Source organism: Channa argus, chromosome 6 (genome assembly GCF_033026475.1).
Source record: "Channa argus isolate prfri chromosome 6, Channa argus male v1.0, whole genome shotgun sequence".
Lineage (NCBI taxonomy): Eukaryota > Metazoa > Chordata > Actinopteri > Anabantiformes > Channidae > Channa > Channa argus.
In genome coordinates, this window is record NC_090202.1 from 1082338 (window position 1) to 1108804 (window position 26467).

General features: G+C 39.5%; 2 protein-coding genes across 4 annotated transcripts; one reads left to right on the forward strand and one right to left on the reverse strand.

The window, feature by feature from the left end:
- Window positions 1-1153: 1153 nt before the first annotated feature.
- Window positions 1154-16193, reverse strand: LOC137128865 (vascular endothelial zinc finger 1-like). 3 transcript variants are annotated; one of them, XM_067507509.1, is made up of 7 exons: window positions 16061-16193; window positions 8077-8828; window positions 6390-6459; window positions 5990-6158; window positions 4588-4629; window positions 3926-3991; window positions 1154-3736 (listed from the first exon to the last, which is right to left on the reverse strand). In XM_067507509.1, exons 1-7 carry the CDS (start codon window positions 16091-16093, stop codon window positions 3369-3371), a joined length of 1500 nt encoding a protein of 499 aa, XP_067363610.1. In that variant the 5' UTR covers window positions 16094-16193; the 3' UTR covers window positions 1154-3368. The 3 variants fall into 3 exon arrangements, with proteins under 3 accessions (XP_067363610.1, XP_067363611.1, XP_067363612.1); XM_067507510.1 differs by lacking the exon at window positions 3926-3991; XM_067507511.1 differs by lacking the exons at window positions 3926-3991; window positions 4588-4629.
- A 3316-nt stretch (window positions 16194-19509) lies between these two features.
- On the forward strand, window positions 19510-20616 carry LOC137129013 (gap junction delta-2 protein). Its single transcript, XM_067507780.1, has one exon. It carries the CDS (start codon window positions 19510-19512, stop codon window positions 20614-20616), a length of 1107 nt encoding a protein of 368 aa, XP_067363881.1.
- Window positions 20617-26467: the final 5851 nt, after the last annotated feature.

The following is a 26467-nucleotide window of genomic DNA, read 5'->3' on the forward strand; positions in this document are numbered from 1 at the left end:
GTCTGACATTCTTATGTAAAAAGGAAAAGCAGAGGACTTCGTGTAGATACAAGTTCGATGGAAGGCCACACTTTGAACATTTCAGGACAGGGATAGATTTGCTGGTCTGTCGCACAACCCAAATATCAGGTGAGGGCTCCGTGTGTAGCTCCGCCCTAAAACCGCACGCTCGCAGTGAGGACCTTCTTGATACAAGGAAGCATTTGCTCACAATTTTCACTACAACAGTTTCAGTTTCCTGGGCGGCCATGTTGTGAACATGTTGGAAGGTTCAGAGGAGATGAAGATGAAAAATTAACGCCTGCCATAAGTGCCCTCGACACGTTTTGCTTGCTTTTGTAACCTCGTCCCTCCTTGTGCACGGATTCGCTGAGCTAAACGGCTCATCAGACTCGTCTCTTCTATTGACAGGGATCGACACTGGTCCAACTCGTGGCGTCAGCGTGGAACACAACACAACAGGGGTGACAGTTGGCTGTTGGCCAGTGTTAGGCCGCTGGTGAGCATCTGTCAACTTGGTGTTTCATGGTCCAAAGACAAATCACACTGTGATTTAAAGCCAGGACAATAGGAAGACCTCGTTTGACGTCCGCAGAAGGCACAAGAAATACATCCATGTCTGTGCCACACCAAATTAAGACCCTCTAGATTCTCTAGGCCTCTCAACCTTTGTTGTGTCATTAGCTGTCGGCTCCTTTGTGATCACAGCAACACTTTTCCAGTAGAAATTAAACCTATAAAATAACAAAACTAAGCAAAACTCAGAGCTATGCAAAAGAGATTTGACAAAATTCAGCTTAAAAAGGGATCAGGTTGGAACTACTTTCTCCTTATATAATAAGTGATCATTTCCCTGAAGAAACTACAGCCAACAATGTGCTGGTCCTGCTGACAGTTTGATCTGTACAACTACAGCTTGCTAGTGTCACCACTGTCATAGAATTCAACACAGAAACACGAGCTGCACCACTGCTGCACTGTGTAACATGTACCTTCAATGAGTATAATAAACAGTGTTTGTGTGTTTTAAATCAGACTTTCATTCTACAGCGTTGAAGATACAATATCAAGCAGCAGCAGCAACACAGAGGATACTTGTTCGCAGGATTCATTGTTGGTTTTTGGCCTTTAATGGGATTCTTTGATTAAAAAGTGAATGACCACAGCCTTTTCCTTTTATTGGTCTCTGCTCATTTCTCATGCTCATTTGTCTTCTTCAGGATGGACGGCCACATCAGTGGTGATAAGATTTCTTGCATTGCTAGCCTGTGGGAAGCAAAGAGTAGTTCCTTGTCTCACAGGTTAAAAAAGGAGAGAAAAAAAAATAGTGTTTCATATTTACAAAAAACAAAATGGTCAGTGTGTGAATAGTTAAACATGATTTGAAAAAACTAGTCTCAGTAACGTTCCTGAGTGTGATGGACAGTGATGGGATCCTATACCTGCTAAAGTAAACAAATCTATCCAAGTCAACATACCACATTTCATTTTTGGGCTGCTTCTGTAGTACAGAGTCTAAAGTGTCACTCTGGTGACTTCTGCAGTTAAAAAAATATCCTCAGTAATGCAAACTTTCTATTATTTGACCTTTGATAATACTGTCGTTTCAAGGGCAAAATCTAGGGGACAGTGTTTCAGTACAAGAACTTTCCTCTTTGCTTCAACCGTCATGTCCTGATATAAATACATACAAACATTTTTAAGCAAGATGTCACAGATACACTTTTGTGTGGAGTCTCCAGCAGTGATGAGTGAATTGTTTCCAGCAATGTTAAAATAGAGACAAGGGGGGTTGATGGATCTAAACCGCCTCTGAACCATCAGTGAAATTCACTAAATGACTCAACCTCCCCGAAACGTAAGCTTTGTTATCTTGTACTTAAACTTTAAAATACATAAACTATTATTAAATACTAATAAGTCCACTAAAATATTATAAAAAAAAACAACATGAAACAAAATTTGCCCTAAGAGGAAGCATTTAACAACAACTCCAGCAATACACTTCCATTTAAGGAGTTGTTACCAATGCCTACGGTATAGTAAAGCATCACGCATCGCCCATGTTTGAAGTGAGACGCCCAGTGGAGGAAATTAATCTGGTCACTTTTACAAGACTGACACTGACCTTCAGTGGCTAAATAAAAGGGAGGAAGATTCTACAAGGGTTGGCCTCTCCACAGCAGCTGTCCACACTGCTGCAATGAACTGGGCTCAACCTGAACTAACGGCTGCAGTAAAACAAACTACTCGACTTTAGAAAAGGGATAAATATAAAAAAAAGATGGTTATAGCAGCTGATAACTGAGTAACTGCCCATTCAATTTTAATCAAGTCTTTAGATTTAGGTGTAGTGAAACTTGCCCAGAAATACAATTGAACCTAAATGTTGAATATACATGATTACTTGTTACATGATGAAAAAGTGGATTATTATTGCAATTCTGTGGGTTTTTGATAGGATTTGAGTGGGCACACAACATAGCTTCTAATTTCACAGTGCTGCACTTTTGGTGTTTCATAGTTAACCATTCAGGTGAAACACCTGAGTTGGAAATAAAATCTTTGGCACAAAATGGTTATTACTTACACAGAAGATCTAGATTCTGTGGGGTCATGTTTCATGAGAAAGAGGAGCTTTAAAATGTTTGTGGCCTGTCCACATTCAGTTAGTTCAAGAAGTCAGGATGTAACACATTTTATTCTGTCTGACTAGAATTGGTCTTTTGGACCTTGGAGACAGTACTTTGAACTAGTGAATCCGAACCTCATATTTGCTTGACACAGCTGGTCTGAGTGGGCAGAAACTGAATGTGGGTAATGTCTTGGGAGTACATAGAGTGGATACCATCAATTGTTTTTTTCAGACTAGTTCTCCTTTTCATATTTGAGAAAACCAATTTAGCCCCATAAACTAACGTTGGCCAACATTAGTTTATGATACAATTTGAGACAATAACATATTTTGTGAACTGAGGGGCTGCTCTCTTTTGATGAATTAGGCCCATGTGTGCAGTGCTGCAAATCTGTGAGTAAGGCATTATATTACTTGGTCATTGACACGCTCCTGTAAAAGGCAAACTTGATCTCACGTTCTGTGTAATTCTGTACATTCTGGAATGAGTGACTGTAAGCAGAACAAATTATTTCCGATCATGATTAAGAGCATTTGAAGAGTATTTCTTCCAAAAACAAATGTCATAAATGTAGGATTTATCATCTACTAATGCAACTATTGTTGGTTGTATCAGTGGCTGCATTACACTTTGAAGTTGAATGCATTATCAACACAAGGAGACGGATTTGACAAGCTCATCCGTTATTAGGCAGTTAAATCATCATCAGCTGCTACGTGGCCTAAAACAGCTCTACCAAGGAGGGGAGGAAGGCAGAACCTGGGATAGAAAAGGCATGCTCTCCATGGGCCTCATGGCAATGTTGAGTGGCCCCGTGATATTCATGGGCATAGGGGTGGTGATAGCCACTGGGTGAGCGATATTCATGTGCGCCGTTGTGGGGATGTTGACAGAGGCCAGGTTAACAGGGCCGGTGATGGTGACAGGGTGCTGCAGGTTGACAGATGATGTGATGTTGACCGTGCTGGTGGCGATGTTCATCTGAGCGGCAATGGTGACCGGGTTACTGGCGTTGCCGCCGCGATTAACAGCCGAGGTGATGGCTGCCGAGTTGGTGACTGGTGTTGTGGTTGTTGAATTGTTGTGCACGTTGTTGGCATCTGTGTAAAAAAATAATAAGAGAATAATGGCATTAAGGTGGGCTGACTTTATCCAAACATAACACCCCTCCAATACAAGGAAAGCCAACAGCCCTCTCAGTTCCTTGGCTGTTAAGCAGGGTCACTGAAAACGTCAATGTGTTATTAATACATTATGTCAACTGTGGTAATATTGTTGAAGAAACCTACCTTTGTGAGAGTTGTCAATTAGGACTTGGAAGGAGTTATTTAAAATCTCTCCTACCGTCAACTCACCTGAGGGGTAAATTCAAAAAGCAGGATCAATAGACTAACCAGCTAATTGTCTTTGTTTTCATTCAAAACTGTTACTTTACTGCTAACATGTTATCAACATCACCTTATGCTGTGTGTATTACTAGGGCTAGATGCACACTACACCGCTGGACTGTAAAATGTCAACGTGTCAGGTGATTTCAGGCTCAGCACATCACAGGTCAGATCATGGTTGGGTCATTACTGATCCAAATTGAGACAAATCCCAGTGTTTATCACATCTTTGCTGTTATCATTGGTAATTTTGCATAGTAAAGGGTTGAAAAAGCTCATTTATCAATACAGTCAAAACATAAATGACAGCTGGATAATGCAAGAGAACATTTAAAGTAAGATCAGGTAGTGTGCATCTAGCCTCAGTGTTATCATCTACTGATCCTGCTTCATGAAATTTAACCTAGCATTAGCAAAACTGTGTCTTCAAAACATGAGAACACCAGTCCTCAGAGAAAAGAAATGCTTGTGTTCGGTAAGGCGTCAAAAAAAACTGGCCACAGGTGTTTTGCAGAGGTTACAATTGAGTGTTAGGGGGTTTCTGCTACTAGCTACTGGATTACCTTTTCGTGGCCCTGAGTGGTTCCACTGCCAGTCACTTATGCCTATTCAGAAATACAGACACATATTGGGTTACAAGGGCACAGGGCAGCAGGGTTATCATCTGGGAGTCAGCGTCAACAGTTGGCATGGTCAGCTTGTGTATGTGGGGTAGGGATGGAGTGTTATACTCAAAATATACATTTTTGACTTCCCGCTGGTAGTGGGTCAGAAAAACCAAAACTAGCTTTGAAAAGTCAGAATGCCAAACTAATACTCTAACAAATTTGAAATGAATTTTGCATACGTACATAATTTAGTTCAATAAAGAAAGCATTTCTAGTGTGCAGAAGGCCAAAGTCATGATAATCTCTGTTTCTGTGTAAAATTTGGAAGAGGAAGTCTGCTTAAAGCAGTAAAAGTGATGTTACACCAGACTCAAAACACTGAAAAAAAATCAATAATCAAAGTAATTAACTGGTTTATTCTTGCAATAACTGTGATATTTATTATCCCCCTTTAAAGTGAGATTTTAAAGTGTACTACAGAGACTTCCATTAAATTAAGGAAGAAACGAGATAGATTTTTTAAAAAAGCCTTCAGACAGATGTCCCGAGTTGTGTTCCTTAGTGAGAAGCAAGTACCAAAACTGCTGCTTCCTGCAACTGCTATAATGTATCTTGATAACTCCAATCTCTGCCTGGTACACACCCACACCTTTAAAAAAATCCATACCTTCAGTTAGTAACACAACCTTTCAGTCAGCATTGTGTGGTGCCTAAGCTCCTTCAGAGCCACAGAAGACATTATACAACTGCTTTTACAGTCTCCGCATGAGCACCTAAGCCTCTGTATGTAAACAGGAAATTAGAAATTACAAATACTTGACTTCACCTGCAAACTATTTGCATAGTGGGACACTTTAAGTTCTTCAAAATACAAAAAGATGTGGGAAATCTAGTAAAGAGGAGATGCAGTTATTAATGATAAAAGTCTATGCTTTGCCATGGAATTGACCACGTTACTTCAGAATATTAAAAATATTAAAATTATTAAAATTTACAGTTTTCTTTAAAATGGCTCTAGTAGCAGCTATTTTTGTCAGATAACCCACTGTACATATGGATTGCAACAAGAACATGGACTATTCCTGAGTGAAAGACAAACACAGTAAATCTTCTTCATCACAGTCATATTCTGCCCTAATATGAGGGCAAATGAAAAGGTTCTGATGGAAGAATGGGGTATTGAAAACCCATATCAGCCATGACCAATAATGTATCCAAAGTATTAAAATGCATTTAGAAGTTTACAAATTTATAGCTTGGATGTTACAACCATTTTAAATCTGGCTACTGTTGCGTTAAACTAAACAGGTAGGCAAAGCTGTGGGGAGCCTGAGGTAAAATAAGACTCGTAGCCTACCTTTGTTGTTACATGGGTTGTTGAAGCTGGCCTGGCCATGTGTCTTGAGATGACTTGTGATGTAGGCAGCACTCAGCATTTTGCCACAGATGTTACAGGTCACTTTGCCTTCATGCCTGATCATGTGGGAGCGCAAACGGTCTTTGGTAGCGAAGGCGGAGGTACAAGCCTGAGGGGGAAGAAAAAAAAGAAGGCGGCAACAGTGAATTCTGATCTTTTTCTCTGAATCTGAAGGTAAGTCCTGTAAACGACGCAAAAGCTTTAAGATCTTTAGCAACAGCATTTAAGCCTGGTTTGCCAGCTAATGCTGTTTAGTCTGATCTGGCCTTTAAGAATTCTCAGAGATTTTGTTGTGGGTATTAACTAATAGCACGAAGGCGACAATAATTATGACTCTTACCGTTACTTGGCACTTAAATGGCCTCTCTGAGGAGTGGACATGTTTGACATGACAGCTTAGGTGATCAGGTCTGCAAGGTGAGAACAAGACAAGGAACAAAGGAGAAGGCTTTCAGTTTTAGGTAACAAAAACATTCACCGCTAATTTCTGACCACAATAATGACAGTACTGTAACTGTGCCATGTCGTTGTCCGAAATCCAATTTCACAATGAAACTTTATTATCAGCAGGGAAAGTGGATCAATTTCATAATTTTATTAAGGAATTAACCATAATATTCTCTTGTATTTGGATCATTGAGCTTTTGGTAAGTCAGGATCAGGGTAGAAAACATGGGTTAGTGTTTGCTTAGTGAAGGTGAACTCTGTTAGATTGTTAGAGTAGGCAGGCTGAGGGGACACACTCGCATACAAACTCACACACATTTTTACTTAGCCCCCAAAACTAATTTATGACATTCATATACACCACTCTTTTTTCCTCTTTTCCTTTTCTTTCTGTCATTTCAGAGAAAGCAAAAACAGACTCAATGCCTGACAACCACACCTAGTCAATGCTAGTTTATCTCGTCTACTCTGGCTTCTGTCAAAATCTGTCTAATTATTATCTAGTAGCTCAATGTGCAGAGCAGCAGGATGGGATGCAAATCCCAGCCTACCCACCAGGTGTGTCCCTGAGCGAGACACTCAGCGCTGGCTCCCCCAAGGGGATGAGTTACATACAGAGAAAGATTTTCATTGTAACATATATGTGCAATATGTGTATGTGCTCAATGACAATAAGCTTGTTTTCCTTAATTTTCATTGTAAATGTTGGGATATGCAAATACATATAAATTTGTTTATTTCGTTTCTGTTCTGTACTACTTAAAATACAGAACAAGCAGAAGAGTTAAGATGAAACCTGCTGACCCAGGCCTTCCTGCCTACAGTGAGTTTAAGTTGTTATCATGTCATATTCTTGCTATATTAATCATTTTGAAATGCCTGAAACAGGGATTCTTCACGTAAAAATATAAGGACTTCTGCTGGAAATTAAAATGTACAGAGTGAATGTACGAAAGTGAATGTACTGCAGATGCAAAACAATAAAATTATAAAAAACGTGCACTGTCCCTCTCTCACACATATTGGAGACACACATAGCCTATTGATCACATTACAGATATATGTTAAGGAACACGAACTTATACAGTTGTTTGTCAGAGTGAGACAGTAGCTGAAAGCGACAATGTTCCAAGTCAAAAGTTTGACAGGATCGATGCAGAGATCCTTTAACCGACAGCACTGGGGTCTTGCATGTTCCCTGGCACAAGCTGGCCCAGGCGGTTTTTCACCATCCTGTAAGTAATCCCTTCACCTTCTCCATTTTACAATGAAATTGTGCAGCATATGAGGCATTCTGTCAGCAAAATTAAAGAGAGCGGCATGTCTGCCTGCCTGCGATGCTACAGAACCTACTGTTTTGTAAAGCAAAAGAACGTCGTAGCCGTTGTCAGTAAGACAAACTGGGTATAGATATATAAATCGGCCGTCTATAATACAAGATTAACTGTTGTACAGGGACTGATGTAGAAGTCAACGTATTGGTATCGGTACCAGAGACACGGCCCTATCCAAGAATTAAAACAGCTGTGTAGCACTGGAAAGGAAAAGGTTAGTGTAACTAGTCAAAACAGTTCACATACCTTGAGAAGCCCTTCCCACAGACAGAACAAATGTAAGGCTTATGAACTCCACCATCGTGAGAGCGGACGTGGTATGTCATGCGATCCTTTCTTTTAAACCTCTGCTGGCAGATGGGACACTCAAATGGCTTCTCGTCTGAGTGGGACAGCTTGTGGCGGTTGAGGTGATATACATCTCTGAAGGCCTTGCCGCACATGTCGCAGCCGTGATTCTTTTTCACCGGCTTCGGGGGCTTCTTGGGGATACTCTGCTGCTGTTGGTGCTGCAATGGTGTCATTATACTGCTGCCTGTTGATGTCGATGTCGTGGCTGTAGTCAGAATGCCAGCTACAGTAGTAATGTATGAAGGGTTTCCACTATTTTCTCGTGGGACAGTAGATATGAGTGGCACCATGGTAGGAGCCGTTTGTGTCTTCTTAGGCCGTGAAACCATTTTAATGCCGGTGTGGCAAGACTCGTGCCGCCGAAGGTGATAGCTGTCCCGGAAAGCCTTGTTGCAGTAGCCACAGATGAAGGGCGTCTTTGATTTAGGCTCCTTTTTCACCACAGCAACTGGAGGCCCCCCACCTCCTCCCCCAGTCCCACTGGCCACACTGTCTTTAAGAAGTTCTGCAGCACTGACAGGGGGTTTCTGGTCCAAGGGGATGGGGAGGACCGGTTTTTGATCAGGTGGCTCTGTACCAGAATTGAGCAAAGGCAAGAGGCTGTTCCCGGCTACTTGGTGCTGGTGGTGCAGAGCCTCATTTGCCTGCTGTAATGAGAAGTAGGAAGCAATGTCAATAATGTTAATACACATCTTTAAAGCACATTCATTGAGGAAAAAATTAAGCCACTGCTACGAAATCTTTTATTTTGGCCATATATTGGTTTGCTTCTCCTTCCACAGATATAAATGAACGAAAATCAAATGAAAATGAAATCATTAAATGAAAGCTGAGATGAAAACTGTTTTCTTTATGCCAAACGTCTCATGGTTTTGAACAGCTGTATTGCTGCTTTATTATAAATAGCAACATAAAAACCAGATTGGAAATAGTAATAGAAAATATATTGCATCCTACTTATCAATACAGAGACCCCCTCTGTATAGCAGTAGCAGTGGCTAAGTTGGTAAGTTGCCGCCTACCAACCATAAGTTTGGAGGTTCGTGTCCTGCAGGACACTGAACCCCCAACAGCCCACTCCCATCCCCATGGTCCAAAGCCCATTATAAATTGGGGAGGGTTGTGTCAGGAAGGGCATCCGGCGTAAAAACTGTGCCAAATCAACATGCAGACAAATGATCCACTGTGGCAACACTGAACTCACGGGATAAACCAAAAGGACAAAAATAACTAGTTAATACAGAACGTGGAAGCCCAGTATATATGTAAAATTATGTTTTGACCCATTAGTGGGCACTGCAGAGTGTATCAGGCCATGCAGTCATAAAATCCTCTGGACTGTCAAACAATATTGGACCAAACGAAACTTAAACAAACAGAAGAGCAATTATAGTTTGTGACAGTATGAAAAAAGTTTTCACAGCTGCTTCTTTTGTAAAGAGTGTCTATAGGAAAAAGGACTTTCGGGCCAGTGTGTGCCATGTGATGTATATCGTCTACAGTAATTGTTGTTTTAACCCTTCCAATTCCACAATATATATATATATATATATATATATATATATATATATATATATATATATATATATATATATATATATATATATATATATATATATATATATATATATATATATATATATATATATATATCCAAAAGAAATTTTGAAGTGACATTGTGTTACTGCCTCATCGTTTAGCAATATTTCCGGGTTTTTTGTCAGATTACCCAATCAGGAAGCAGATATGCAAGTCAACCAGCTGCCAATTTAGGGTAATTTGAGCATTATGCTGCTGGTTGACTTGTCCTTATTCATTTCTGCGATTTGTTTTTGTCATATGAATCAGGATTCATATGTGTAATGTGTTCACAAGTAGGCAGCCGTTTTAATATAATAATGTCTGTGTAGCTTCCAAAGTGAACTAGCAATGGTTAGAAAATGGATACAAAGTGACAAACTGCCTCTTTACACTGGCAACTCAACCGAGCAGCTGACCGTGTTTTTCGACACCAATCATAATCATATTTTATTGTCTGATTATGCCCATCAGCTAAAATATGATGTTAGGGTGTGTAAACATAATTATTTTTTACCTCAACTTTCACATGTATTCCACGTCCGAGTCACTTTCAGCTTTCAGACAATATTTCTTCACACAATCGCCAAGCAAGTGGATATAATCGATATGACATACACTACTCAATGAGGTGAATGAGGATAAACAGCCAAAGATAAGTTTTCAGAGATTTTACTACAGCAAAATAGCTGCAAGAAGAGACCAACCGCGTGGTTACAATGCCAGTTACAGGGTTAGTGATGTGCGAGCTGACGTTCTCGAGTATGTTACTGTGCAAAAAAGAAAACTAACAATCTGCAAACTTTATCAAAATCTCAGCAAGGTCAATAAATAATTCAGTCTGCAAAACAAGCTTTGCCAATATTGCTTTCTTATCCTTATTGGTAATGTCATAAGAAATATCCAGATATCCACTGACCTTTGCTTAGTGGAAACGGCTGTATTGTCCACTTTGTTTATCTGCCTGCTTTTGGTTCAAGTCTTACATACCCAGTTCACTAAACAGGAAGATTAATGTGCCAACAAAAAGTAAACAGACAACCCCCAGTGGAATATGCTAATTAGCAAAGGCTGCAGATGAGGTATGAATACTTTTTTGTGTGTGTTTTGTTTTTTTAAAGAAACCTCAACACACATAACTCCACATGAAATAATAGGGTAACTTTTGAGCAGGGTCTGCAGACCTGCATTATGGGTGAAAAGGTCAGGATATTGTTGTTTACCCAAATATACACAGAGACAATGGCAATGTCATTAGCATCACTGTTCACACACTTCTTTTGTATAGTTTGTGTATATCTGTGGGACTTAAAATGTTAACCACAAGGGGGCAGACTCAGGCCTAATCATTCCTGACGGTCAATGCTACTCTTGCTCATGAACTTCCGCTTTCCCACAGCATAAACAAAAGCTATGGTACCATTGAAAGAGCTTCATTTAAGATCATGGCAGAGAAAACAGCAATGACTACATAAATAGCACGCATGTAGTTATAGAAAGGCTCAGTAAGTTGTTTCCCAAAATTTTAAAGCTGCATATGTCAGCATGTAGTCACACCAAGTGTATTTCAAACCAAAGGCAGACCAAATGACCCGCAACTTAGCATCTCCGCATTAAAACTTTGAAACATATATGAATCATTTATTTCTATTTGAATAGGAAACTTAAGTTGAACAGTAACTATTCCCAAATCATAGAAAGCAGTTCCTCATCAGATTCAGTCTACATGCACCCTACTACTACAACAATGGCCACTAAATAGGTTTGATTAAGTGTGGTAGGGCAGGTGTTTAGCAAATAGATACATAACATTACAAAATCGTGCACTTGAAAATCCAAAACCACAAAAATTATGCAAACAAAAAAAGAAGTGAAAAAGTGCCTCAAACAAATAAAGCAATGAGAGGCACAGAAAATGCAAAGCAAGAGCAGTTAAAAAAAACTGTACAGAGGACATCTTAAGTCTGCAGCTGCTGGCAGGCATTGTCCGATTGGTCATGGCAGATCCCCAGTGGAATAGGATGAACAGAAGGTGGGGGCTCGTATAAGTATTTTGGCCTGGGTGAAAGCACAGATTCACATTGTAACTAGCAACTTTACAACATGTCAGCCTAGAGACACAGCGTTTGAGACAGCCTTGTTCTTTCTTGTAATCACCACTGGGCAGGGTTACAGACCTGACCCATGGCCTTTCAGGTTCAGCCAAGCATCCCAACCCGGTCAGGCAGGAGGAAGGGGGATGCAGTTTGTGGGGGCCAGGAACCTAAGTGCTGCTTTTCCCCCCCACTGCGTTCTTTTATGAATGACACAAATCCTAGCGTTGATGCACTTATGGCCTTCAGGGGAAGGGGAGTTGGGGTGATGGGGTCTCCATTCAGCTGCTGGCCATGTCCCTACTTTGCGCAGGCAGCCACGCTATGTGCTTTACCGTGTTGGAGAGAGCTGGGGGCTGTCACAGTTTGTCGACTCGGTTTTATTTCTGCCACACTGTAGCGGAGCTTAGACTACAATCATTACTGCAATTACCATTTCTTCTAGCCTGTGTGTATCTCTCTTTCTCATGAAGAGCAGGGAGAGTGGCCTGCTGTTCTATCATGCTGCTCTGATGACTTTGATACAAATCTGTTGTGATGGGTGAGGTCCCTTCCAAGATATATACTGCTGAGAAAAAATAAGAGTTAGGAGAATGGGAATGAAGTAGTAATACCACAAATAAAACTAGCAGTTTTGGGCTGTAAGAAATAACATAGATTTACAGCAACAGTCCCATTTGATAAATCATTAAAATATGTCTCAGTGATGCCACTACTGCTTTTGTGTCAACTAGAAACTTTAGCTGACAATGACAACCATTGCGTAGCTATTAATTATTGCAAGTTTGTAATGTATACTACAAAAATATTTAAAATACCATGTGGGACAATCAAAGGAGAATGATAGTTTGACAGAAAGTGCAACCCCTTCAAATCCCATCATAACGAGGCCTGAGAGAACGAAAACAAGGAAAGTTTTCTTCATTGTGAGACAAAACACAGGAATCCTTACTAGAAGGCTCAGCAGACTTTGCCTCTTACACACTAGCTCCAGGTATTCCAGCCCTGCCTTCCATTAAACCAAACTGTCACAAATACTAACCATTAACAGCTGGCCCAGTTTAGCAGTGGAGTGAAGAAGTAGCAGCCTACACACATGCTTGAACCTTGGTAGTATGTCAAATACCATGGCAACTGAAGCTTCACGAAATCAACTGCTGTGAGTGTCTCCAGCCTGTGAACCTGTGTCTTCTCATCAGTCTGAAGCTCTCCATTTCAGATTTTTAGAAAAATGAGTAGGTTATAATGCAGTAGTAACAATTGCTTTCTTTCATTTTTTTTTTAGAGACATTGACATTTAGCATTTCCACTATTTGCAAGGACAATAAACTCTCTGGGTTAAAGGATGCAAGGCAGAAGCAATCATCTAAACAACACTCAGAAATGGCAACTAAAATGATTTAATGAAAATATAAAGTTAAATCCTTAATCTTTAAGTATAAACACACAGACAATTGGACCAATAGTAATACTTTCTCAAAAATTCTCCATCAAATGTCACTTCAGACAGCGCTGGCAAACGCTGAACATTAGATTTCTTCCTCGTGATTTGATTCACCATTGATTTGAGACAAAATAATTAATGATTCACTTACATCAGATAATTAACCTTTGGAGTTTACAGCTTTTTTCAAACTTTTTAAACAAGTGTGCAACGTTGTTGTAAAAATATCAAATTGTCGATTGTGGACTTTATGGCCTAACTTTTACACACTTGTCCCAGCTATAACATATTGGCCAAGGATGTTATTGTCTTTGGTCCTTCATTGAAAACCACACTATAACAGCAAACATCTACTCACACCCACATGTTGGTAGGCCTGAGTGTAAAACTGTTGAACATAGTTACACATTGACTCTCAGTGGCAGACGCTTCAAATAAGTATGGATTTCCACTTTAATGATCAGTTTAACTTCAGACTGTGCAGAAACTGAAAGTCTGGCCATGAATTCATTTTCGGTTGTTTCCGTGATGACATTAGCATGATCTCTGCAAACAGCTGCTACTTAGTTTACCTCCTTAGCAGAGACCATGAATAGAGCCACACAATTTTGTGTTGACCTCCGCTGATTCAGAACTATAGATAATATCTCCTCATCTAATATGAAGCAGTCTATCCAGCGCTGCCAAACCAAGTTATTATTCACATCACAGTTTGCAGTACTGTCGTAGATCACATAGCAGCTATCACCTACCAACCTTACAAGCTTAAGATAACCTTTGATGCACATTATAAGAGATATTTTTCAGAGCCTTACATAAAGCACTTACAAAAACTAACCATTGCATTCGTGTAACATTTAAAGCAGATGTAACAGTTATGAGAAAAACCACAACTGTAATGACCACTATCTACATTTTATCAGTTAATGTATGATTCCATAAATTATATAACATTTCTTATATGCAGGCCTACACTTTACAAAATATTTTTCAGTTCTCAAAATCAAACAGATCTTTTCAAATGTAGGTTTCTGAAACAACACTCATGATCTCATGCAACAAAATACAAACGTGATCAGGCTGTCAACATTTTGCCAACTGTATTTATCCCACTAAATGCATCACCAAGCAAACAGAGACACTGCAGTTTAAAAGGTATTTTAATAATAAAGTAACAATTGCAATGATTTTTGAACATGTCAGTGACTCTATAGCTGTAGATTGGAAGATTGGAAAAGATACTTTGCAAAACCTTCTACAACTCTGATATCACAGCTCGGGCTTTTAGCCCGGTCCACATTTCCCCCCCTGTGATTTCTGATATCTTGGAGTAATGAGATTTGTAGTAATGTTGCAAATTATCGATTAATTTGTCGAACCCAGGAAAAAAAGTGTATACATCATAACCCAATTATATCAAGAGGAGCATGCACTGATAACAATATAACCTACAGAAAACAAGAAAACAGTATTTTATTTAAGAAAGCAGGAGAAGAAAAAAAATCTGAATATGAAAGGTTTATGTTGTCCCAGAAACGGCAATATTGCAGCATATGCTACATTAAATATTCTGTAGTACTACAACGTTCTATTACCATTTGATCATCCTTTGTATAAGGCTGAGCCCTGACAGAGGATGACCCATGTTTATTCTGCCAAAAAGCCCACATGTAAAAGAGTGGGAATAATTGCCTTTTTGAAATACTCTAAAACCTGCTTTGCTGTTTAACAGACTAATTACTGCTCATCAGCAGCCCTTCATTTTCATACAATCTCAGCTCCAGAGTTATACAGAGATACTTGCACAGCCAGTGCCACACGTTTAACTAAACGGATCTAATGTGGCACAATGTTAAGTTAACCACGATTTAGAGGAGTTTTTAAAACAAGTTGCACATGCTTTAGCACACACAACCCCCCCCCCCCCACACACACACACACACAAAAAAAACACAGAGGGCCGCATTGCACTTCAAAGTTCCATGGTGATGAGCTAAGTGCTGACATAAGATGTAACATTTCCGCTTGCTACCTGAGCCTCTCAGGTATAACAGGAAAGTTTGAACACTTCAGTTAACTGTGGTTTAATCGCAGCTGTCCGCGTGCTACACAGCCTGAAATGTACAGTGTTAGCGTTAACGTTAGCTAACTTCTCGATACCGAAGGAGTGTCTGGCGTAATGTTGGTTTAAAAAAAAAAGCCCATCCGTTTTCTTGCTCCAACGTTGGGAACTTACAACAAATCACTGCCTACAAATGATCGTTATCTGCACTGTAGCGAGGATTGCTGCAGTGCAGACGAGAAGAGTGCCCCCGCTACCCAACTAGCTTAGCATACGTCCATGCAACAGCAACACCGTTAGCGCGCTAGCCAATAGCTCCATTAGCTAATTTGCTAGCGCGCGCGCATCAACACCAGTGGCACCCGAAATAAGATTTACGGTGGTTTTCGTGCGAATATAGACGAACTCAGCATTGTGCTATGCCACATAATTCAATTCATTAAATCAACACCAAAGGCCTTGCAGAGTCTCTGCACACCGGGGACAGCCGGAGGTCTCGGGTTGGATAAAGCTTGTTAGCAGTTTGCTACAGCAGCCGACACAGCGGAGCTAACAAGCAGGCTAATGCTAACACCTTTGTTTTGCTTGGCTAACTCTTATTCATTTCACAAAGTGATATAAAATATTTGCCTAGGAGCCTTCACGCCACTTCAAAAACACTTCTACAGATTTTTCAGACTACTGGCGTACCGTAGCACTTACTTGAAATAAAAACGTACTCCAGCTCGGTTCCATTGCAACACTTTGACTAAAATCTGCAGGAAACCTACAAGGAATCTACAACAAAGCAGCTAAATATGGCAGCTACAACTTCCTGTAACCCCCAGGGCTGAACCAAGTCCAGCGGAGTTTTTTTCAGGACCTCTGGACTTCACCAGAAATGAAGCCTAATTTCATATTTTCCCCCTTCCTTTATAAACGTGTTCCCAATCACCCTAGGTCTGCAAAATACTTTTGTTTACATCTTGTATCGACAAAAATAATCAATTTCGTCAGCAAGTTTGGATCAAAATAATTAATTATGTAGTCAAATCCTACGATGACATAATCTCATAATGCAGCCTGGTAACATAAAGAGCTCAGTTCAAAAAAACGAGAAGGATGAAACAAACTTTGCAATTTAGTAAATGATAACTAAAAACCCAAGAAATACAGATTTAAGAGATTTGAGAGTCAAATCTGTTTCAGGTTCATTTGGGGATATTTTGTTTAAAGAGTTAAACTGTTTCTCTACCAGTATTTAAATAAGTTGAAACACATTTAATTAGAGCACTGTAACTAACTAATGCAAATTTTGCTCCTCTTCATTTGTTTCAACTATTTGCAGATCATTACATCCTGTTTTTAATTGACATTTTACACAGTGTCACACTCTTCCTGGAAATGGGGTTTGTATATGCACAAATAGGTGAAGTATTGAAATTCAACTTTGATATTAATTAATTGATGTAACTAATTGTAGTAATTTCGTGGGTTATCTGCATTGTCTATGAATTACACTGCAGAGTACAACAGCGAGCAGCAGGGAGACAGCTTCATATGAATGGGGCCTTATTTCTGCTTTTTGCAGAGACTAAAACTAAGACCCATCTTTGCTGGCACACTAAAGACAAATGTTGGGCTGATGCATAAACTGTTTCTCATCTCACTTTCAGAAAGCAAGCAAGTGTATATCAGCGCTTTCCCACACTGTGTGACCTTTGCTTTTAACAAGCCAATTTTTTGTATTCTGAGAAAAGGAAAAGCAGTATACAAATAAGGAACATAATGTTGAAATATGAAATAGAGGGTAAATCAGCAGACTATTATTCACTATTAGTCATTTCAGTCACATTGATTGGTTCACATCTGGTTCAGTTTTGTCCTAACATGCTGACCCAGATCCAGCCTTTGCACAGAGTAAAGACTGAATTCCGGACCAGGGCAAACTGCATGGTTTGTCACCAGCGCACAGCTTCTAGACTAAGTCCTCTGCATTAGCTTTTAAGTTCATGGGCTGCAGGTGGTGCTGTGGAGCAGGTGCAGGCCATAAACATTCCCAGTGGAAGAATCATTCAAGTCATTACCATGACAAAGCCCGGATATTATTTACAGAGATTATTGCTCCTTGAATTGGGCTGGATAATGGGATAATTTCTGTAGCTGATATCTACCAACCGCTGTGACTAGAGGACATTGTTTCTATACATTTTGACTGAGTATGTCATGATCTTCAATACATGGGGTTAGATGAAACTGGGCTTTTTTTTTTTAATGTTTATTAGGTGGGGAGCTATACTGGCTCCAGCTGAAACCTAGTATCACTGCCCTGTGTTCCAGTTTAAAAATGTTCGAGGCATGATCTGCAAAACAAGTATAGAATAATTTATTCTTCTCCAACTTGTACTTTTCGTGCTGGCTATCAGAACCTTTGCATAAACCTGCATTGTGTTCTCTTTCGAGCTGTTTCCATATGCTTTTTGTTTGTCTGTTCCCGGCTGTTCAGAAAAGGAACCCCTCTCATTGTGCTTTAAAATCTTTGTTGTGTTGTATATTACCAGCCTTTGTAGCCACACAGCACAATGGCTGTTGCAGATAGACAGGCTCAATATGTGCGGTCAGCCTATTCTGCCTCACCACGCTCCACGCACCAGGATTCATTCCATCAACCATTGAACATTAAAAATAGCCATGCAAACTGCATGGCAAAAGCTGTGCCATAAAGATTTAATCTGGAACGTTGAAGGTTACATTAAGGTGAGTTGAAATTGCGTCCTGTTATGTAGTTTTCTTCAAAATATGTGCTGTGATTGACCAAATATCTATGTAGATGTGTCCGGCTGTGTTTGAGATTACAATGTGTATACACACACATTAGTATTAGAGTTTACTCAGTAATTAAGGATTTTCAGAACCTCAAGATTCTTAAATTGTTCAAAGGCAGATAACAATGTAAGTTATACCAGTTACATTGAAATTTAAAGTTAAAAAGATAATATATAAACTCAATAAGCCTATGATTTACAATGTTATTATTGTACGAATAGGTACTAATAATATACAGTACCTACTGGTATCTTTGTGAATACAGGACACATACACAGTAGTAGGGTTTGGGAAAACAAACTTTTATTGCCGTGTAATGAGAAATATGGGCACAACAACAACAAAAATATTCTATTACAGTCAACCTATCTTAGAGTTACTGTGTAAGGAAAAGAAATAAAAAGAACATGCTCGCCTCACTCACAGTACAAGCCTGTACTAGGTATGAAGCTTTCCATACTTCTGCACTTAGTATAATGTAAGTACACTATGTTGGTACTCTACTCCTGTGTACTTATTATAATCTGCAGCAGCACTGATTAACTCGACATTATAATAGCACATTTTTAAGACTACAGAAAGTAGTCTGTAGTTACTTAGTAAGCTTACACCTGCAGTAGGAGAAATGTTGCATTTTTCATTACAGTTAGAAAAAGTAAATAGGTTTTATGTCCACTTTTAACATTCACTCACACAGAAAAATAATCAAAAATCCCAGTATTGTACCATTGATGTACTTGGTGTTTTAAAACGACCTCAAAGAGAAACAAAATTATCCTAGAAAAAGGCTAAATCTACAACAACAACACCAAAATATGATTGGAAAATGATCGACATGTACCTAAAATTGCCAACAAGAGTTGCCAAAGGACCAAAAGCAAACCTGAAATGGCAAAAAAATAAACAGCAAAAACACATGAAAAACAGAACAAAACCATCAGAGACAGACATCTATATACATGGGGTGAGGGCCCTTCCACTGTCTGTGCCCAGGGGGCTCATTTTCTCACACTCCATTCTTGGATAAGAGTTGGTACGTAGCAGCAATTTCTCCCACATGGTGACAGCTGTTACTGTTATCAGCCTTGTGGGTTCAGGCTGCTACCACTAGGGCTGAGGTTGCGTCAGTGACCCCTCACTATAATACAACCTCGAGAGGCTTTCGTGTGTTTCTCCCAATAGTGTAGGTAGTTGATTGTGATTAAACGGACTCAAATGAAATCAAAATGAAAAACAAAAACGAAATAAATAGATTTACTGAAGTATGGAAACCTCAATTTATAACACATCTTCATTATTACTAACACATTTCTAACACAATATACTTCTTTCACTAAGGTTAAACTATGGGTGACTGGTCTATACTTGGTCGCTTCCTCTCTGAAGTCCAGAACCATTCTACAGTGATAGGCAAGATCTGGCTTACCATGTTGCTCATTTTCCGGATCCTGCTGGTGGCCCTGGTGGGTGATGCTGTCTACAGCGACGAGCAGTCCAAGTTCACCTGTAACACCCAGCAGCCCGGATGCAATAATGTCTGTTATGACACCTTCGCTCCTGTTTCACATCTACGGTTTTGGGTCTTCCAAATTGTCCTGGTCTCCACTCCGTCCATCTTCTACATCGTTTTTGTTCTGCATAAGATAGCCAAGGATGAGAAGCTGAACGGCCAAAGAGCCCAGGTGGTGGATCACAGGCCTCTAGGACAGGGATGTGGGCATCTGGAAAAGGATGGTATGGAGGCCTTGAGGGTGGGCATGCCCACTTTCTGTCCTCACTACGGCCAGGAATGGGACTTGAGCCAGAGAGACGGGGTACAACAAAGCTTTCTGGAGGAGGATTATGGAGAAGTAGGAGAGGACCCCACTCACCAGTCCAACCAGGTTCTGCTCATTTACATCCTTCATGTGCTACTGCGTTGTATCATGGAGGTCAGCTTTCTGGTGGGCCAGTACTTCTTGTTTGGGTTCGAGGTGCCTCACCTGTACCGCTGTGAGACCTACCCTTGCCCTACTCGTACAGACTGCTTTGTATCCCGCGCCACTGAGAAAACCATCTTTCTGAACTTCATGTTCAGCATCAGCCTGGGCTGCTTTGTCCTCAACATTGCAGAGCTCCACTACCTCGGCTGGGTCTACATATTCCGCATCATCTGCTCAGCCTGCTCCACCTGCTGCAGTCAGGACAGGGACACTGTCAAATTGTACTCTAACCCCAACCCCCTCCTGCTGGAACTTAGGCATTCCCTGAGGGGCCAGTTGGTTCTGCAGACTCCAGCAGCCATGGTCCCGGAGAAAACTAGAAGTCTGCTCAGTCACGCTCCAGCTATCTCCTTTGAGACAGACTCAACTGTGGAATGCATGTCCAAGAGAAGCCCGGAGAGCAGAGACAAAGTAAAGGTTAAGCTGGCCAACATGGCCAGGCTGGGACGGACTAAGAAGTCTTGGTTGTGAGAAAGACATTTTCCTTTAGCAGCATCTTATTTGCCAAAATGGGTTTAAGAAAGCAGGTTTATGGACTGGAGCAGACCCTACATAAACACACAGGAAAGATAATTTGATCAGACTGTTTCAGCTGAAATTGTAAAGGCACTACAAGCTTTTGGTGCATAGAAGAGCTGAAACAGGTGATTTCTATAGTTGTAGCCTAAGTCCATAATACACCGATTGTGTTCTGTTTGTACTGAAGAGTAGTTTTCTCTATTTAAACATTTATGTTTAATGCCAGTGTTCAGTGCTAATGTCACTGTGTCCTTTCTGTAATCAGGTGGTCAATAGGGTGCTATTGATGAGGTGGCTGGTAGGTGACCCGAGTTCACGGCATGACAGAGCATATAATCTATATTTTAATTTATTTTAATTTTCATATTCTTTAGTTGTTTTCAGACTCACAGCAAAAACAACATAACAAGTAAAGCCCTATTTCATCAGAACTGTCGTTGGATGTTTACACAAAACCTTCCTCTTTGTCCCTTGGTTGAGTTGAAAGTGTGTTTAGGATCATTTCTGCTTGATGAAGCTCTTCCCAATTAGTTTTCATGCATTTCTGTGTAAACTTGCAGACAAAATGTTTGTGTTCACCCACTGAATTCATTGTGCTGCTACCATCAGGATTTAGATCATCAGTAAACATCAGTGAGTCTGTTCCAGAAGCTGCCATGCAGCACAAACCATGACACCACCTCCACTGTGCTTCACAGATGAGCTTGGTCTTTTTACACTTTTTTACACTGGTAAGAAGTTTTTCTTGGTCCCCTTAGTCCACAAAACTTTGTTCCTGAACTTGTGTGGATCTTTGTCCAACCTGGTTTTCTGATCCTTACAACTGATGAGGTCTTTCTGTCAAGGGTCTGTCATCAGCTGTTTTTCTTTGCTGACCTCAGTACACCAGTGGTTTCTTCCTTTTTCAGGACAATTCAAATTGTTAACCTGGTTATACCTACTGTTTGTGTAATGCATTTGATTATGTTTCCTCTATTCTCAGAACCAAATGGCTGCTTTTCTCCCATAGACAGGTCTCTGGTCTTAGACTAAAACTAAAGACCAAGACTAAAACCAGGAGTAGAGTAGTAGCACATTTAGAACTAGTTATTATTTGAACATTCTGCCTCATGGTACATCATATTTTCTAATACTTTTGCTCACTTACACTTGACTTTATATGAAAAGGTGTTACATTCTGTGTTGTTTAATATGTACATTTTCATGACCTTGTATAAAGATCCAGTTATTCTGCAATCCCATGATTTTAAACATGGAAGTTGAGTTTATACAGTGGTGCAGACATTGATTTTTGCTGGATGAGTAGATTTCTGAGTTTTGACAGACATTGCATATTTTCTCTCTGGTGGTACATGAATAATGTATTGTCTTTTGATTAATGTAATAAAAGACAGAAACTCTTAAAAACTTGAATACTTCGAAATATTATAGTATTTTTAGTTTTTAGTGTGTCGTGATAGTGGAACAGGGATTGTGCCACTAGAACAACACACCGGGCAGGTTGTGGCTGTGTATATTTGTGTTGTTAATGCCCAGTTTTCTTATGTAAAGAGTTCTGTATATTTCTAATAACTTGAAAAGGAAGTATTTCTTTAAAAACGGGACAAAAATGAACTTCTGGGAAGAGCTGACTTCAAAAGGTTGCATCCCCTATGAAAATATTTTTTTCATCAACATAATATTAAATCCACAAATTAGCTAGAACAACTGATCTTTGATTAGAAATGAATAAGGTTCACTTTTAATCAAGCAGGAGATGAAAAACTTGTTTTACTATAGCTTTTATATACAATCCTTGAGCATTTTTGTTACTTCTGATGATAAAGTCACATATATACTGGCTAAATGTGCATTAGATTTTGGGTTAAGTTTGAATCGCTCTACATGCAATTTCAGAGTAAAGGGGGAAGCACAGAGATGTTTGCATCCCCTTGATAAATTAATTTAAAAGACTAATAATAACTAATTCCCATTAGTAAGTTTTGATAAATAAACATTTGTAAGAGCAAACTGTGCTATTTCAAAATAAGGGAATCTACACATTTGCACCGGACTGTGTGTATTCTGATCACATTTTAATACAGTTGTGCTGTGTTTTTAAATTCATAATGAGTTTGCGGTTCAGTGCTTGCTGAGACCTCTGAAACATCACCAAATGTTTATAGTGCGCCACATATCATCCTGCTGCTTCGGCTGTGTCAAACCCCATCATAACACAATAAATACGTAAATGTCATGTATTTTTAAAATGCTGTAAAGTCTCCTCTTTTTATGCACATTTTTGTTTTTTCAGCTTATCCTGTAGGTTCAGGCCCAACACAGTGGATCATTTGTCCGCATGTTGATTTGGCACAGTTTTTTACGCCAGATGCTCTCCTTCATGCAACCCTCCCTAATTTCTACCAGGCCTGGGATTGGCACTGCCCGGCCGGGGAAGGGGGTGGGCTGTTGGGAGTTCAGTGTCTTGCCGAGGGAAACTTCGGCATGTAGTTGGGAAGAGCAGGGCGGACACCTTGGACCTTCCTATGGTCTGGGGGAGGCCACTCTACCAACCGAGCCACTGCCGCATAAAAGTGTACTCTTAAAGTATATAAATCTTCAGAAAGATACAGTGTTGTCCTGCAGCAGCTGAGTGATTCATAACTAACTGTTTAAATATATCAAACAATGATACTCAAATCAACCCAATCTGTTAAAGGTGAATAATGATCTGTGGGTTTATAAGAAGGTTTTCAACAGTCTGACAATTACCTCAAACCTCAAAGACTATAACAATTAACATCTATCTCAGCATTGTTTTGGATGACATTCTTGACTGGTCCTCTCCTTTGGAACTGTTTGAATATTAACTAAAGTAGCTCCATATTGTTTCCAAATCCAAATCCTGCAGTATTCTAATGCTCTATGTTCCTCATCATTGACACAGAAAACACAAGGCAAATCTGGTCCTAGACCCACATCTGTGTTACTATAGAGACTTGGTTTGAAACAAAAACAGCAGCTGTTAAAGATGGAGCTGGTTTCAACCACTAAAATTAGTGACAGCTGCTTCATTCAAAATATAAAATCTGCATTTATTAGTTTCGTTGTATTTTTTTATAAGAATTTACATCTTCAAGGTCACTACAGTTGTCAAATAACTGTACTTTAGTAAAAATAATTCCCAATAATAATAATAACAATAATTCCCTGGACAGTGGATATAAAGTACAGTTTCAAAGTTGAATCACACACTGATTTAACACTGCACAACAGTTCATACTGGCAAACAATAATAACAATGTTCACAATGTTCTTCCCTCCTCTTCATTTTGTGAAATGTTTCAGCTGCTGAGCAGGTAATCTGTCCCTTGTGCTCCATCTCAATCTGTCCACCAAAACCTGAATAAAGTTGTAATTCTAGCTGCACTGACACAGTTAGACCTGTGAGTGGTGCCCTAAGCTTGCAGTTACTTTCAGTGTGCATCGTTTGAGAGGAGGCACAGAGCTGCTGAACACTTTACAAACCAGGCTGCAACCACTGCTGTAAAACATTCGGCAGTTCATGGTTTTTGATTCCAGTCAAAAACTTAGATTTAAACTGGTTTATACTGTTCTTTATGTGTCCACATTTGTTCTAAGGTGTTTACTGTGGTAAGATGTTCTTTAACATACACCCTCATAACCTGCTCTCATTGACGTAAATGGTTGTGGGCACAATAATGCAAACATCTGTAAAAGGGGATGATTCTTTAATGTGCAGGTCTGCAGGATGTTGCACATGCAGGTTTGTCCAATATGCAGAGAGCTGCCCTGACATATGGTTTAGTGATATCAAATAGCCAAACTGTTGAAGCAACTTTATTTGGTGGTTAAATACCAATAAAATTTCAACATGTTTTAAGCGTAGGCAACACATGTGGTCACTTATGGTGGAGGGCTGCCAAAATGAGGAAGGAATGTTGCTGACTGATCAGTTTTTTAAAATCAGTTACTCACATGCAGTGTGTGTAGAGGCATCAAAGGCCCAGATGAACAGTAACCTGTAAATGTTAGAATAATACTGTACAGACACATGAATGATCATGTTTTGTTTTATATAAAATTGTAAAAATGGTTAAAAACTGGAAAACCTGCAACAGGGAGTGTTTGCACGTAAAGATACAGAACAGGAATCACATGCAAAATAATTTAAATAATATTGTCATCAAAATATTCTAATGAGTAAAACTAGAAACAGCACTGATGTCACAAGCTTCCATCAGCACATTACCCAACCGACTGAGCACCAGTGATCACCTTCATTATCATCTTAGTAGCAGGGATCAAATAGGCAGGTTTAAGAAACTGTGCCATCCCTTCTAACAATAGAAGGGATTATGTCTATCACACAAATTGTGCCCGTGTGGGGATTTTATTAGAAAGGTCCTGGGATTACTTTAAAGACTAAAAACAGTACTTTCATGCAGGTGTCAAACAAAGACATACAAGGAAAAACGCCCTCTCTAATCCTCACTAATGTGTCATGTATGACATGTATTAACAGCTGGAGTAATCTAATTTGCAATCATTCATTTAAAGGCCACTGGGCTGCTGCTTTCTGAACTGGTATGATTTGTTATCCAAAGTCTGAAAAGGAAAAGTCAATGAAGTAATAGGTCTAATGAAATAGATGCTCACTTTAATCAGCAGGCACACGGCAAATACTGGGCGACAGTGGAGGGTGAGCTCAGCAGATGGCAGTAAAAGCCAGCAGGAGACGAGGTTTAACGTGACGTGAGAACACATGGCACATAGACACACAATTGTTCGTAGATACATCTGCATGCAACTCTTTTTTTTCTGACAGCTTCTTCAGGTTTGCCCTTTTTACATCTACAACAACTCACATTAAATTACTGTGCTCACATCACAATTTGTCAATCATGCGATCACTTCTTACAAAAGCACTTCACATAGTGTGGAAATGAAACAAATAATAAATCAATAAATATAATCAATATTACTATTTCAACATATGAAAGATTATATACAAGCAAAGTTTCAAACTGTTGAAAATTCATATTACAAATCCAGAATGTTCTAATTGGACAGCAGACCTAAATTCCACCTGCTTATGGTTTAGTCTGCAGAGAAAATTGCCTCATCTTTTATTATACAAAGACACTTTACCTGTGAATACAGAGAAAAGAAACCCTGTTGGTTTTAGAATGGTTTAAATAGCATGGAACCATTTTAAAGAAGCATAACCAAATGTTATTTACGTGCTGAAATGCTCATGGGGACTTACATATGTGGGCCAAACCAAGCGTTATCCTCAATCTATCTTAGCATATTCAAACATAAAGGACCAACAAGGAATAGAAGTGCAGATTATGTTATTGCTCAACATTTGGAAAGTGTTTTGCCTGAACCCAGTAACAGAAAAAAGAAGCAGGCTGAACCCACAAATATATTTAAAATGTTTTGGTATTATGTGGGGTACACAGCTAATTGATTACTCTTTTCTGTTTTGTTCTGAACAATTTCTCCGCCTTAACATGGTTCAAAAATTAACTTCTGTTTTTAACCACAAAAGGATTCAGAAGTTCAAATTCTGCATATGCATAGCAACAAGGATCTGTGTGATGTCAGTTCTATCGACTGTGTCCATTTTGGAGTATGACTTATGAGAACAAAGGGCAAAAATGACTTGTATAACTTTATAATAAAGTCAGCATAAGTGATGGATAGTGTGGGGGATTTTTGCCTTTAATTCTCAAGTGACTTGTTCTTGACAGGCACATTGTCACTTCGAGGTATGCAAGAATTTTTTGATAATAAT